General features: G+C 42.2%; 1 protein-coding gene across 2 annotated transcripts in view; it reads left to right on the forward strand.

Moving 5' to 3' along the window:
- Positions 1-16,256, forward strand: part of PRKG1 (protein kinase cGMP-dependent 1) — a 1,225,781-nt gene that overhangs the window by 952,113 nt on the left and 257,412 nt on the right. For both annotated transcript variants that reach the window (XM_088459635.1, XM_088459634.1), the window contains exon 5: positions 13,875-13,938. In XM_088459635.1, coding sequence (XP_088315761.1) covers positions 13,875-13,938 — 64 coding nt within the window. The remainder of the gene's footprint in view (positions 1-13,874; positions 13,939-16,256) is intronic.

Here is a 16,256-nt window from a genome sequence, read left to right on the forward strand (position 1 = left end):
TATGAGATACTTAATCACAGTTCAGAATGGGGTGAGGTTGCAGCACGACCACAGAGTGGAAAAAGGTGGCTTGTAGTAGGCCACATTGTCTCCAGCAGGGTATATCTTGTGTAGGCAGTCAGAGACCAATTACCATCTGGATAGCAATTTTCTATGATGGTGATACTAATGGAGGATATGAAGGTGTTGGTTCATATCAGGTTCCAAGCATCTGTACCCAGCTCATAGCCAATGTCTAGTTCCCAGGCTTGTTCCTGGGGGAATAGGAAGTATAGTCTGGTGCCAGAACAGGGTGGTAGAGTCGGTAGATGGACCCTCTGACAGGTGGTATATGCAGTAGCGTTCCATGGGGTGGGACTTTTGATGGGGGTAGTCGGGAAAAGGAAACAAAGTGATATATTTGTAGGTAGAATTTAGTGGAGGGGATCCCATGTTTCTCCTGAAGCTCCTAGATTGTGTGCTAGGCAAATTTGCCAATCGTATGGTGGACTCTAGTGATGCCCATTGTGGACCACCTAGATGCCATTTCAGAGTGCTGGCCCGGTGGAAGCAATAGGCGAATCAACAAAGGTGGATGGAAATTTTTCTTTCATTTTTTACATTCTATGCTATCTATGGTATATATATAGAGTGTGTGTGTGTGTACTGTCTATATCTACGCTATCTAGCAGTTACACACTAGAGATGAGGGGAGGCCCAGTCCCCTTCATAGCTCTTATTGCTGCTACATGCTGCTAGACAGACATAGATGCGCCTATCCACAAGCCACCCTATGTAAGAATTGCAGGCTTGCCTCACCTCCTGCCCTTCTCACCTACTGTCCTCCTCATGTCCGGCTGCCTTCCCCACCTCTCCCTGACCAAAAACAGTAATGCACGCCTACATAGTGGGTCCATCTAACGTTCTGCCCTCCTTACCTCTGCCCACCCTTTCACTTCTGGCCGTGAACAGCGATGCACACCACGTGCCAATGTGGTGATGCGCGCATATGTCTGGGAGAGAGAAGGGGGACAGAAAGTGGACCATAAGACTGTTCAGTATCTCAAAAAAATTGTGCAAGGCAATAACGGCCAAAATAATCTACCCCATACACTGTTATCACCAGATTCATGTTTGTTTTTTGGGAACCTATGCAATTCATTGACTGATACTTATTGGCACGCAGTTCCAGGCATATAAATTTCATAACTATTATATATATAAAAGTAGTCTTCAATAATATGAGGAGACAAGCCTGTAACAGTGGAACAATAAAGGCATAGGAGAGAAAGAGGAGGAGGAGGACAAAAAAGATGGAGGAGAAAGGAGACAGAAATCAATAATGATGCAAGAAAGGCTCAGAAACAGTAGTAAAAGGGAAGAAAGGCAGCAAGCTTTGCACACACAAAGGGCGTGATTCAGAGATGTACGCAATGCTGATATTTACGCAGTTCGAGGAATTGTTTGCCATTGCACATGCGTGTAAGCTGCACTGAGCACACATCGATTGTTTTATGATTTCTCTTGCACAGTGGATTCAATCGCAGTGAGTGACAGGTAGTCAGCATTTGGTGGAGGTAACGGGTGGCTGGGCAACTTCAGACGTGTTTGACCATTTAAACATCGTTTCGTGGACGTTCACTGTGATCTCCTTCGCTCTCTGTGTGTCAGGAGAGACGATGTGTTTGAGACAGGTCATACTTGCCACATAAGCTGTATGGCTGCCCGGCCTGTGTGATGTTACAGATGTTTACGCTGGTGCATGACTTCGGACAGATATAAGAAGGCAGCAGTGGTAAGCTTTGGAAACGTTAGCATATTTTCACAACTGCATTCCATGCGAAATTGCAGCTGCAATTGCATAGGCGTACATCTCTGAATCAGGCCCAAAAACAATAAGCAATATCGTTTGTACACGGTCATAAATTACTTTTCATAGAATATTTCAGTGAGACCAGCACAAAAGTACTATTTAGAAAAGTATAAACAAGTTTATTGAAGCATACAAAAAATGGTTTTAATAACAGTTTGCCAATAGGCATAAACTGTCTGAAGAAGCAGACAGCAGTCCCGTGAAACGCGTAACAAAGTTTATGCAGTTTATCACATGCTGTACCAGCCAATCAAGACACGTTAGTATTAATGCGATACTACAAATATTCAAAAAACTTTTTATTACAAAGAAGTGGTACTGATTACTCAATTGGGGGAACTTACGCCAGAAAGGACATTGTTTGCATTTGTAAAATGGCAATAGACAGTCCCTATGCGAGTGACATGCGCCATGCATTGTTTTGCTTAATCTGCAACTTTATACCAATTCCTTTGTTTAAAAAATACTATTTCTAAGAGCCTAATACACTAGGGCCCTGATTCAGAGCAGCTCGCTCTGAATCAGGGCCGGGCTTTTATCTTTTTGGAGCGGCCTCTTGGCCGCTCGCATAGCTGTGGGTTACCACCCACAGCTATTGCGAGCGGCCATGATGATGGTCGCGACGAGACCCTTGTGGTAGGGTCTCGTAGGCGCAAGCCCCAGAGAGCTTTCGGCTCTAATAGAGCCGGAAGCTCTCCACTGACATCAATTGTGATGTCAGTGGGGCCGCCCCCAAAAGGCAGGCGTTGTCATGGGAACGCCTCCGTTTGGGCAGCCACCCCCCCGGCCTGCCCACCAAACGCTTCCGTTTGGGCAGCCACCCCCCGGGCCCGCCCACCAGAGTGGCCGTCGCTAGCCGGGTCTCGCGCATGCGCATGACGGAGCCGGCTCCATAGTGCGCATGCGCTGTGGGCCACCATCGACCCGGTTGTGAGCGCTCAGCGCTTGCGACCGGGTCTGAATCAGGCCCTATATGTGAACTACTGTAAGATGCAGATTTGAGGCAAAAGTGCACGGGAGTCTCCCCAGACATCTCACGCCTTATGGCACAAAATGGATAGGTTATGAGGACACATCTGTATTTTATAAATGTGAATATTTTTTTACAATAAGTGATATTTTAAAATAAATTTCTCTGGCATACTGAGGTTGGCAAAGATGTGTTGGATGTAGGTACAATGCGCCCACCTTTGCTGAGCCACATGTACCTGGGGCTGTAAATTATCAAGGGCCTTTTTAGGGGCGTATCAGCAGTGGCCCACCCCCCAACCAGGCATCTTACTACATTTTGGCAAACTAGCCCTCCTTATTAGCGGCGACATCTTCCTAGTAATATTCAGGAAGGTGACGCATGAGCACTAGAGCGCAAAGTCTCTGGCACAGTACCAGAACCTTTGCTGTCACTGCACAGCGTCATCTTCCTGAAGATGTCACTGGGAAGATGGCGCCATGAAGAAGGATACTTTGGCCTAAAGTGTACTGACCTTGCTCCGGCAACTAGCGAGTCCCTCCCATTTGGCTTCAGGGTGTGCAGTGTGGGGGGCCCTTGTATGCTGGGGCCCATGTTCATTGCACACCCTGCAAGATTATAACTATGCCTATGGGCCTATTGTAAGCTGTGACCAGTCTTGAGTGGGAGCGTATACAACTCATACACTATCAGCCTCAATGTTTCCCTAAATACATAAAAGTAGTAAAATTGCATCATTTTGAGAGGAAAATAGAAATATAATATTAATATTTATGATCGACCATGGCTGGGCGGCTGGTCATCAGTATGCTCTCATCATGATGGGCCTATTTCTATGTGTAGGCCTTGGACATAGGGCCTGATTCAGAGATGATCATGATGGTGATGCAATGCTACGTCTTTGGATGCAGCACTGGGATCGCAGATGCTGACAGGAGGCGTCTTTTTCCCACAGACACCTCCGGCTGTGTTATTATTAGTTGGACGGTATTGCATTGTATTGCCGCTTCCATGTGACTGAGCAATACTGTCCTTTTCTGAATCCGGCCCATAGTCCCATCCGCCTCATTGTTACTATTGCCCTGTGTTTAGGAAAGGGAGGGTCTTATTGTGGCTTTTGTTTCTTTAGGAAACAAAGAGTTAAATTATTAAATTCCGTTGGAGGCAAGTAACCGGTGACATCTCCTAAATCATAATAAAACAGACAGTTCAAAAATAAAAAGTGAATGTTTTCTTTTGAAGTCCAATAATATCATCAGTGATTCACAGCCAGCATCATTGTATTGTGCCCGACTTCAAAGAAGGCTTATTAAACCAATCCCTCCATCGGCTTTGGTATGTACCTAGACAAACGAGCTGTCAGAATGAGTTTATATAATACACATATTTTACTGCACAGTAATCATACAGCTTCAGTTTTGTTTTTTATAAATATTTCTTAACCGCCTCGCCTCTAGCAAGTTGTTATATTCATGTTTTACAAATATACAGATTTGATCGTATTAAAAAACAAACATGAGCTGCTATTTAAAGGGCTACAAATCTCCAAAGTTAATCGTTATGTGATACGAACCATGGAACCAAAATATATTGTTCATTTACCAAAATAATTCTTTCACTGCAGCTGTGTTAAAAAATAAAGGGCCTTATTCAGAGATGTGCGCTAATACCACAGCAGCTGCGATCACGTACACAGCTGCTGAGTGAAAATATGCAAATGTCGCAGGCGCCGAGTATTGAGACTCCCACCTGCGGCTTTGCAAATTCAAGCATCTGCGTACAAAGACGCAGCATCGCTCACAGATCATTGGATTACAGCAGTTCTGAGTAACCCTAGGACTACTCACAATGGCCTCGGAACTGAGACGCCAAAGACAGTTTTATTGCATACGGGATCACAGATGCAGGCTGTGTAACGCTCCAAAAACAGTTGCGACATGTCTGCGTTCTTTGTCGTCACTACCCTTTACCTCCCACAAATGCTCCCTGACTGTCACTCACACTGCAAGTAAAAAGTCGCTGCAAGCAACTACGTTATTGTACCTTGACACATGCGCAGTGTGACTTAGACGCATGCGCAGTTTAGCGATAATCGCTCAGCTACGTATATATATTGGCATTGTGTCCATCTCTGAATCAGGCCCAAACCAATACAGTTTGCTGAACCTCCACCCACACCTTAAAAACAGGGATCTAATAAGATCATTATACAGGTCAAAAAGACAAGAACGCACTCAGCGGAAGTGGCTGTGACATCACTGGCAATGCAGCTGTGTATAAATCAACCAATGTACTCAGTGCATTCCTGCATAGCAAGTCTGCAAAGATGTCACTCACACTCTGCCTGACTTGTTGGACAATCACCACCCACCTAACATGTCTACCGATGCTGGGAGAACATAGGGGCAAACGTAATTAAGCATGTACCAGTTGTCTCATGTATAATACTCAGTTCAGTGACAAACTCCTTGATATATAGTTTAAAATTTAGCTTTCCTTGCTCTTCAAACAGTCTGTGTTACGATGTTATTTATTCTCAAGACACTTTAAATACAATGCCCTCAATACTCAGACAACACTTCTAACCCAAGTTGTGGAAAACTACAACTTATTTCATTCACCTTACCTCTGTCATGATCCAATTATGTACCCCGTACGTCCTAACCAAAAGTAAGGGCTGATACTCTGGACTGTCCTCTGCTCCATTCCTGGGAGTATAATTACTAAGGTCCGGGTTTATAGCAGTGGAGGTGCTGCTCCAGGGGCGTATCTATAATGGTTGCAGGGTGTGCGGGGAACATGAGCCCCTGGGTCCAAGAGGGCGCCCCGCACCGCACTTCCTGCACCCATAATAATACTTACCTCTCCGGAGTCCCATGTCGGCGCAGGCGTCTGGCGCTGTAAAACGACTGCAAAATAGCCGCGGCGGCCATTTCCCCGTCGTTTGCACATGCGCAGTACAGGGAAAATGGCCGACGTGGCCATTTTCCCGGTTACCTGTGCATGCACTATAGACTCTGGGCACACTCTAGTTCCCAGAGTCTATAACTCTGGCGCTGGCTGCACACAGCTCAGTGCGCTGCCGGCTGCCGGCCACCGGCCGGAGAGGAGGGGCCCCGTGTCGGAGTCTGCACACGGGCCCCCTCCTCTCTAGAAACGCCCCTGTGTTGCTCATAGCAACCAATCAGATTCTAGCCATTATCGTCTAGACGGTGTTAGATAAATGATAAGTAGAATCTGATTGGATGCTATAGGCAACATCTCCACTTCTAAAAACTCTCACTTTAGTAAATATCCTCCCAGGTGCCTGCAGCATTCTGAGAAACAAAATATAAAGAATTAGTTTATTTTAGTGATTTTAATTAACAAACGTGTTTATTACAATATAGGCTAGATTAGTAAAATATCTGCCCAATATTAAAATAAAACTCTACCCAAAATCAACTATATGATATAATTTTAGTCTTTATTTGTATAAGCTGGCATTAGCAGCAAGCTGAATAATAAAAGCAAATCTCTGGTTGCTATGGGTTACTGCACATTTGTGTTTTGTATCGATAAACATGACTAAACCTGCCCAGCTGCAATTTGTCCCATCCTGTTGCAGGAAGCTTATATTACTTTTAGACAGGGTTTTATTTATCAAAATAATTAATTTCATGTTTTACCTGGCATTCACAACCCTGTAGTATTTGTGCAGATTGAGATCAAAAGGGAATAATTTATTTGTAACATTAACAATAATCATTTGCTGAAGAGTGTTAACTATGGTGACATTGCATAATCTACTTTATCTCATACTGTACTGTATATGTGGGTGTAGGAATACTCACATTAGCTCTGATTATTGACCTTCCTTTACATACTCTGCCAGCTATAGATTAAACAAGACTCATGAGCAGTTTCCTTCTACAATTCAATTTCCTTATTGTAATAGAGAAGCAATATTGTTAATCTCACATTAACCTTTGAGATCACATCTAAGAAGAGCTATTTTATGTTTTGACAGCAATAGCAATGAAAGCACTGGGTGGTTAATGTCTCACATTTTGTGACTTCTTGTCTGGTTTTGTGTATTTTATTCCTAATGTCGTTACCCTACCCTCCAACATGACCCCTTCCACCAGCTACAAATAGCTCTGCTCCTCGACTTCTCACCTAATGTATGATTGCAGCCACCTGTGCTGAACTAGTTAATTGATGAGACAGGTGTTTCAACACAGGTGGCTACAATCATAAATTAGGTGGGAAGACCAGGAGCAGAGCATTTTGTACCTGCTGGAAGGGGTCATGTTGGAGGGTCTGCGTTATGAGTCTGTGATCTTAAAAATGGTGGTACAGTATGCCACTTTAGACCATCTAGATTGTAAGCTTTCATAAAAACTAATAAAAACACTGCTTATCTGCTGAGATAATATTGTATATCAATAATTGTTTATTTAAAATTGAAGTTGACCTTAATATGGATACAAGAGTATTGCGACTATTGAATTAAAAATAAAAATAGGCGCTCTTAAAGTGAAAAATATATATACGGATTTCAATTTAATACACAAGACACAGCCATGACTGCTGCACCCACACGGTGGACCTGGAATTCCACCAACTATAATCACATAAAAAAATATATATATAAAATGGGAGCGCTAATAACACAGCTTATTTATATTTATATTTATTGCAATAAAACAATTACACATATAACATTAAAAAACATAAGCAATACCATGGTATGCAGGTGGCCAAGATTTAGTTATCCTAATGCATATAATGCTAAAAAATAGTATGTGTAGGCCTAGATAATACTAGAGCAAAAAACCGGTCCGTTATAAATGGATGTCTGATTAGTAAAAATCCAGTATAATAATCACAGTCAGTGTTAGTATGAAATAGCAGCAAGTCGAGCAGATTAGTAAAGCTCAAAAAATAGGGTTCAGTTGGTCCAGAATATTAGTAGACTTTCATAACACAGCATCAATGAATGCAAAAAAAGGGTCCCACCGAGCCTCAAAGCAGCAACCAGCATCAAACCCAATAATAGGGAAGTGACATGCACGTTATTCAAATGGCTCAGGCAGTTCATATACACTCAACAGTATATTAGTAAACAGCAATCTGCCGTATATACTTAACAATCCGGGGATTTGTTGGTAGCCGGCCACGTCATTGGGCGGAGAAATGCGTCAGTTGACCCGTGAGACGCAGGTTGGACGCAATAACTGGAAACCAGAAGTACCGCATACGGACTTAGATGGAATACATGCAGTTTATGAGATTTTGCATGCAGGTAGGGCTGTAACTAGGGGGATGTGTGAGCGTTGCCACCACCCAGGGCTCAAGACACCATCACTGCCTCACGACACCTATATTTGGAATGACATCGTGTAGCCAGAATAACTGCTGCAGTCATCCCTTGGATGCTCCAGGCATCCATGCTGCAGGCTGTTGAGCTGCCAGGAGAGGTCGCTCCGGGCTGAGCTCTTCCACCTGGTGGCGGTGGTGTGATGTCATGATGTCACATGTTCGCCCTGTCCCGGTACTGCATGCAGTGGATGATTTTTCAGATATGACAGCCCAGATAGCTATGAATACAATTCACTGTTGCCAGAGAGAAGCTAATTAGACAGAGCTGTGACAGATAATACAAAATAGTTGTTTATACTGTATTCTGTTTTCTACACTGCATGCCTGGAGAATTGTTAGTTGCAGGTACAGGTGGATGGACCTGTATCTCTTCAACTGCTGGGTCACATGGAACCCCCCACAGTTGTACTAGTTGTGGGAGGTTTTTTAGTTTAAATAATGTACACATTTTAAAGTTAAAATATCATGACCTCAGGCTGGATTAAGGGCCACATGGGCCTGGGGCTAAAAATGTTCAAGGGCCTATTACAAGAAGCAGAGATGTGTGGGTGTGATCAGTGCTGTGTGGGTGTGGCTAGTGCCCTGTGGGTATGTACAACCCTTACACCATCAACACCCAATGTCTCTCTTAATATGTAAAAGTATAAATATTACACACAATTTTTTTAGCAAAATAGGAATACTTTTTAATTCTTCTGTTTTATGATCGACCATAAATATGGCTGTCATACTGTCTTGTTTTATGTGGAAGCCTGGAGCTGTAGTCCCATCCACCCAATTGTCCTAAAATAAATACGAGGGGTGACTGAAAAGTAATGAGACTGCCTCTGTTTTTCTGTCTCATAGTAGATGTGGCAACACTATGCTTGTTATTGTGAAGCTCATACATCGATGTGTCTGAACCTGCGGTAGGACTGCCGTAGTCTTTTTTGTTTGGTGACAGCGAGTGGAAGATCTTCGTTGTGAAATTATGTCAGAAATGTGTGATTGAATTTTGTGTTAAACTTGGAAAAAGCGGAAATGAAACTCGTGAAATGTTACGGCAAGCATACGGTGGAGAAACTATTAGCTGTGCTGCAGTATTTGGGTGGTGGAAGCACTTCAAAGAGGGTAATACGCGAGTGACTGACGAAGAGCATTCTCGGAGACCATCCACCTTCACTTGGCATCTCACTCGAACGGGTTTAGCATATTGTGCCAAAGGAATGCATCGCGTGTGTGCCAGGTGGGTACCCAGAAATCTCACAGAAGAGCAGCTGTGACGACGAGTTGAAATGTGCAAGAATACCTTTTGAATGTTACCCGATTTTCTGACATTGATTGTGACGTGCGACGAATTGTGGATTCGTCATTGTGTTCCGGAATCCAAACAACAGTCCAGTGTATGGAAACATGCGAATTCTCCTCTGCCCACAAAATTCTGTGCGATTCCTTTGGTGTGTAAAGTCATGATTCTGCTGTTCTTTGATACGCACGGTATGATCCTACAGCACTGGGTTCCCCGTGGACAGACAATTAACGGTGACTACAATGCAAACGTCCTGAGAACCCATTTACGTGGAGCCATGAGGAAGAAAAGACCACATTTGCTGACGAAACAGTGGTTTTTGCTCCAAGACAATTCCCAACCACATGTTGCTGCTGTTGCATTGGCAGCACTGAGTGACATTAATGGGACAGCACTGGAACACCCTCCGTATAGCCACCGTATGCTTGCTGTAACATTTCATGAGTTCTATTTCCGCTTTTTCCAAGTTTAACACAAAATTCAATCACACATCTCTGACGTAATCTCAGACACATCTTCCTCATCCTTCATGACAAAACGTACAAAGATCTTCCACTCGCTGTGACCAAACAAAAAAGACTACTGTTGCCCAACCGCAGGTTCAGACACAACGATGTATGAGCTTCTCAATAACCAGCAACCATAGCGTTGCCACATCTGCCTATGGGACAGAAAAACAGAGGCAGTCTCATTACTTTTTAATCAGCCCTCGTATATTGTGTACACTGTCAAAAAGACCACGGGGCACAATGCCGTAACTCAACTGCGCCATGTGCTGGCCCCTGCCCCCTGAGCCCATGACGTCATGATGTTGCGCACATGACGTCATTACGTCCCACAGAGGGGGCAGGGCCACCAGCACTGGTAACTGCACGTCCTGAGGATACTCCGATTGACTGTTAAGGTTCTGCTGCAACCCCTACAGTGAGCGCTTGGTGCAACTTCCAATTCTACTGCGGGGTTCCTGCCAGCCCCTCCAGCAGTGATCCTGGCTGCAAGGTGTAGTTCCAGGCACCTTGCTATCCAGAAATAAGGGCCATGGGACAGCAACGGTGCCGCCCACAGATCCCTGCACACAGTGCGGCAGCACCGCTCACACAACCTACTGTAGTCATGGCCCTGATGGGGCATATTGATCAATATGCCCCATCTGCCCCCATTAGTTATGTAAGCTTCTCGCTTCGAGTTCCAGTGACAGATAATAAAATAGCTGTTGCTGTGATCCCTAACACTGCTGATTCCTGTGCTACTATTGTATGGGGACTGCAGAGCGGATCGAGGCTGCAAGGTAAGCAGGAGATATCAGTATTATCTCCTTCATTACCTTTAATGAAAAGCCCCCTTACCTCATTCCTACAAAAGGAAGTGAAAAATATATATTTTTTTGTCACATACTTTAAGGAATGATAAATAGGCCCCTAAGAAGCAACTGCTTACAACTAGTGCCATCACTGGTGTCAGTGTCATCCAATGTGAAAAAACAGCGTCCTGCGTGCGCCTGAAAAGCTGGCATGACCTCGTGTGAAGGAGTCTCACGGCACACCCACATTTGAATTATTCTAGGGGCGTGCCCAACACTCCCGGAGATGCCGGGCTGCCCCCATAGACTCTCTCTGCACTGCTGGCTCATCCTCAGTGACCGGGAGCCGGGGGCTGCATACTGTAATAACATCACAGTGCAGGTGTGACACCAAAATACCAGCAGGGCCAAAACTAGGATTTTTGTTACCCGGGGCAAGACAGTAATTTGGCGCCCCCCCCGCCCATTATAAGATGGCCTTTTCTGACATAAAGTTAATATCCATCCCATAAAAATATAGGTAAGGTTTCTTAAATAAAACCATCAAATGTCCAAATTATTTTATTCAAATTACAAATATCGACAGAACAAACATATTATACATAATGCCACATATTCTAATGCCCTTTACACATAATGCCACATATTCTAATGCCCTTTACACATAATGCCACATATTGTAATGCCCTTTACACATAATGCTACATATTGTAATGCCCTTTACACATAATGCTACATATTGTAATGCCCTTTACACATAATGCTACATATTGTAATGCCCTTTACACATAATTCCACATATTGTAATGCCCTTTTACACATAATGCCACATATTGTAATGCCATTTACACATAATGCCCCCCACAGCAATGCCCCTATAGTAATGCCCCCTGCAGCAGTGCCCCTATAGTAATGCCCACTTCAGCAGTGCCCCTATAGTAATTCACCCATATTAATACCCCCTGCAGCAGTGCCCCATAGAAATGCCCGCCTTCAGCAGTGGCCCTACAGTAATGCCCCCTGAGGTAATGCCCCTATAGTAATGCTCCCTGTAGTGCCGCTTACACAGGAAAAAACAAAAATAATAGTTACCTTAAACCCCGCTCCTGCCTCCGCCGCCGTCCGGTCCGTCCGGCTGCTCCTCGGAACTATGGGAGAGATGTCATAACGTCTCTCCCATAGTGCCCATGGAGGGAGCCGGCAGCTGGAGTTCAGGAGAGAACTCCAGCCTCCGGCTGCCGCTGCGCTACAGAGAAGGAGCCGGGCGACCGCTGGCAGTAAAATCCCAGCGGGCGTCCGGCAAATGGAGCCTCCCTGCGGCGCCGGGTGCAACGATGCTGTCGGATGCAGGGACTATGGGCCCCTGATCCGGCACCCGGTACATGCGCACTTCCCCCCTAGTTGCGGCTCTGATGCCAGCTCCTCCAGTGACCAGGAGCCTGGCCCTGTACTGTGATGTTGTGCAGGACCCAGCTCCCGTTCACTGAGGAGGAGCCAGCATTTTGGTGTCACTCCCTCGGATGGTGACACTTGTGCACTCTGCACTCCCCTAGTGATACCTCTGGTTATAACTATGGGAAATATTAATTCATCCATGCTCTAGATATATTTAATTTTGATCATCAAGTTAACATTTACAAGTTTGGTTGGTAACTATCAACTTGAGAAGCTTCTTATTGCAACCTTTGTTCTCATGTTTAATCTTTGTTAGGATTAATTATTAAAATCATAAGTAACCATTTATCTATTTGATTGTCAAATCGTACCTATACTTTTTGGAACATAATAGTTATTTTAAGATGTTTTACTCCTGTCTACTTTCTTGCCTACAACACAACCAACTATAATGGGAAATGTCGTAATTTATGTGACCTCAGTGGCGTATATTAGACTGTCCATGTTTAATGTCATATTTCAGGAACAATATGCTTACATGGTTTTTTTTCTGTGTGGAGTATACCATTTAAAAATAAATATAAATGGTAATGATGTATCTTATTTGTTATGTCTGTCTATTAGAGGAAGATGGAAGGGATCGTGAGAAATGTGTGTGTATACATTGTCCAGTTACTGTGAGAGACAACTAGGGTGGCATTATATTAGAAACCAGTGACCAGGACAAGTTTAAATATAAAAGACAGTGCAAAGTATTTACAGTAACTAATTCCATTTAAGCTTGTCCCATATATAACCCCAGATACTCACACCCTTGATAATTAAGCTACTTGCAGTTTAACTGTATAACCACAGTGGTTTCATACTGTTTTTGATTCTGCTAGTTAGGAGAAAGTAGTGTTTCTAGAGGAAATTCCTTCAGTATAGAATTCTTTAAAAATTATAATTAATTGTTGAACTTGATATTCAAAATTCATGATAGCCTTAAGCACATGTAAGTATTTTAATGTCCTTATTCTGTCTACTTTGGTTCCAGGAGACTTATACAAGAAGTTTGTCTAGAGTACTTTTCTATGTTATTGCATACTTTATTACGGCTGAGATTTCCTTTGTCACCCGAAATAACCTAATTGTGTTTTAACGGCAAAAATAAAAAAGTTAATCTCCCAGCTAACTGGCAGTAATAGGATTCATTTGATGCACTGTCATACTACTGTGAGCCAGTCTCGGGTTCTTCAATAATATATCCTTGTGTCTAAGGGACTTAGGAGAATCTTTGACAAGTTAGATGGGGTTTATTGGCTTTGTTTATAAGAAAAACCCTCCAGCTTTTCGGGACTGACATTAAGACTAGATATAACTCAAGATAGCAAGAATTACTTTGAGAGATTAACAGGCCAGAGCAAAACTACATAGATGAGCTTCAATATATTTAATTGGTATAGGTATAGTATAGTTTCAGGAAAACGAGACACCAAAAAGGATAAAAAGTGTCATTATTATTTTTAATATTAGTATTATTATTAAATTCTAAATTTTAGTATTCTCATACTTATCATTATTATTCTTTCTATTATTATCATTATTAATTCTATTTATTATTATTATTATTATTATTATTATTATTATTATTATTATTATTATTATATATTTTATAGGAAATATCCAGATTTATAATGTATATATTATCTTTTACTTTTTTCAGCGTACCTACATTCCAGAGCCTTCCTGAAGAAATACTTAGTAAACTTGCTGATGTACTTGAGGAGGTAAGATCAGAAAAATAGAAATGATTTATCCTGTAAAATATATCCTAACATCTGGTGCAAATTGATATCATCACTTAAGGTATAGTGTTGTCACTCTTGCAAACTAAATTCTTATTTTTGATGAACAGTAATCATGTGTCAAATTGCTCTCTTTGAAAGTGTTTCATAATGGAACATGTGTCAGTCAAAGCAAAACACACTAGGCTATACAGTAAGAGGATCACAACAGCAATTTCTCACTTTGAGGGGTATTCAATATGAAACGTTAACTTCACTGTCGAAGTTAACGTTTCATATCGGAGTTTTTACCTGCGTTAAAGTATCGGGCGCGCTCCCGCTTATACCCGTATTCAATATAAAATTAACGAAAACGGGAAACTCCGAAGTTGGATTTGCGTAAAGTTACGAATTTTTCCTTAAAAAAATTGTAAGACCCCCCTAAAGTCGTAAAAACATGGGGAAAACTATGGGTACCCCCGTTTTAGCCTTTAATTGAAAGTTGGGGATTTAAATAGCCGCAGCAGGTGTTTTTTTCTGACATTGAAGAAGTGATGCAGAAGAGCACTTAGGTTATTTTTTTCGTTTTTTTAAGTGGTCCCATCAATTTTGGGGTACATGAAAATGGGTACTAGCATATTTTTATGTCCCTAAAGTAAGTTTTTAAAAATTCTGCATTTGTGCACCTGCCGCTATAATTATATTCTAGAAAACATCTGCCGCATACTTGCAGAATAGCCCTGAACCTATTTCGCTATTGTTAAACAATTTTTTCCCATTTTTTTTTTTTCAACCCAATTTTTAAATTCATTTTTTGGGGTGTACCTATTCTTTTAAAAAACTTTTTTTGACACAGTTCTTTTTTAAATGCAATTCCCAGGGGTGCAGGCTATTTTTTTTAAGCCTGCACCCCTAAACCCCAATTCTGCACTTTTTTTCGACACCTATTCAATGGTGAAAAGTTATCCCCCTTTTATCAAAGACTTCAAAACTGCGATAAGTCTTTGAATTTGAATACGGTGTAAAAGTCAAACCTGCGATAATGACGTCAAAAGTGCGATATTAATGCAAAAACGATGTTATCGCTCCCATATTGAATACCCCTGTTTGTGTTATGTAGAGAATGAGGTACTCATTACAGTAAAATAAAAAGTATATTCAGATGTGCTCTGAAAATGCAGTTGTTAATTGAAGCCGACAATACATAGTGGCGCATGCTGGTGGGGTTCTGAGTACCCACTAATTAGCCCCGCCACTCACAGTGTAATGCCATAATTCAATTTTTTTGGGGAAGAACAGGCCCAATATAACATGATTCTTATGATTACAGCATTTTGGCTGTGTCTCCTACTTATACACAGGCAAATCGCAACATTCTGACATGAGGGGCAGTAGCCTGATAACGCAAGGTACAAATTCCCGCCACCACCAAGAAACTGAAGGAGGAGATGTTGTTGGGTCATGTACCACTTGAGATAACAACTTGCTCGCCAGGAGCTCTTTACACCTCTTAAGATCTGTGTCAGTTGGAAAGACATTACATAAGATTTGAACCTAGGATCAAGCATGGTTGCCAAAATGTACTAATCCAATTGCAAGATTTTGCAAACCCTCTGGTCCTGGCGAAGTGAAAAAAAAGCCTGATCTACAAGTCCAACATACTTAACAGAATCGCTTAGTTTAATCTCCTCCTTCAGCTTCTTTATAGTTTAATTAAGGATAAGACCTCACTCAGGCTGGCAGTGTCTGAACTCACTTCATTGGTTACATTTTCAAATGGGATTAGTAGCTTGCAAAAAAAAAGGATGAGTATTCTCCACTGTGCTGACTAAGGTAACATGCCCCCCTCCCACTATTTCATGGTTTGTTATGTAGGCTTCTAAGGCTTGTTGCTGTTCCTCTAGTCGCTGAAGCATATAAGCTGCTTCTACCTCTTGCTTCAGTTGCATGGAAAACTATTCTTTTGTTGCAGCCACTGCAATCTTTTACATGCGGAAGCTGAATGCCGAAATTGTCCAGAAATTTTACGGGCCACATACAGTCAGCATTTTCTGCATGCACCTGTCAGGTTTTTTTTTATAAATTCTTTATTTAAATTTTTCAAAGAAATATTGCATTTCCAACATATATACTTATATAGAGAAATAATTGCTCTTACATTTTAAACTGTAACAATAATATTCAAAAACCAAAATAATCAAAACAAAAATCAATATATAGACAAGACAGAAGGGGGGGGACAAGGAAAGAAGGGGAAGGAAGAGTTGAAGTGAGGAGATGTGCAAACGGAGCAAGTCAGAGGTATACACAGGTTACATCTT

This window comes from Taudactylus pleione, unplaced genomic scaffold (genome assembly GCF_031769625.1).
Source record: "Taudactylus pleione unplaced genomic scaffold, aTauple2 ptg000918l, whole genome shotgun sequence".
NCBI classification, from domain to species: domain Eukaryota; kingdom Metazoa; phylum Chordata; class Amphibia; order Anura; family Myobatrachidae; genus Taudactylus; species Taudactylus pleione.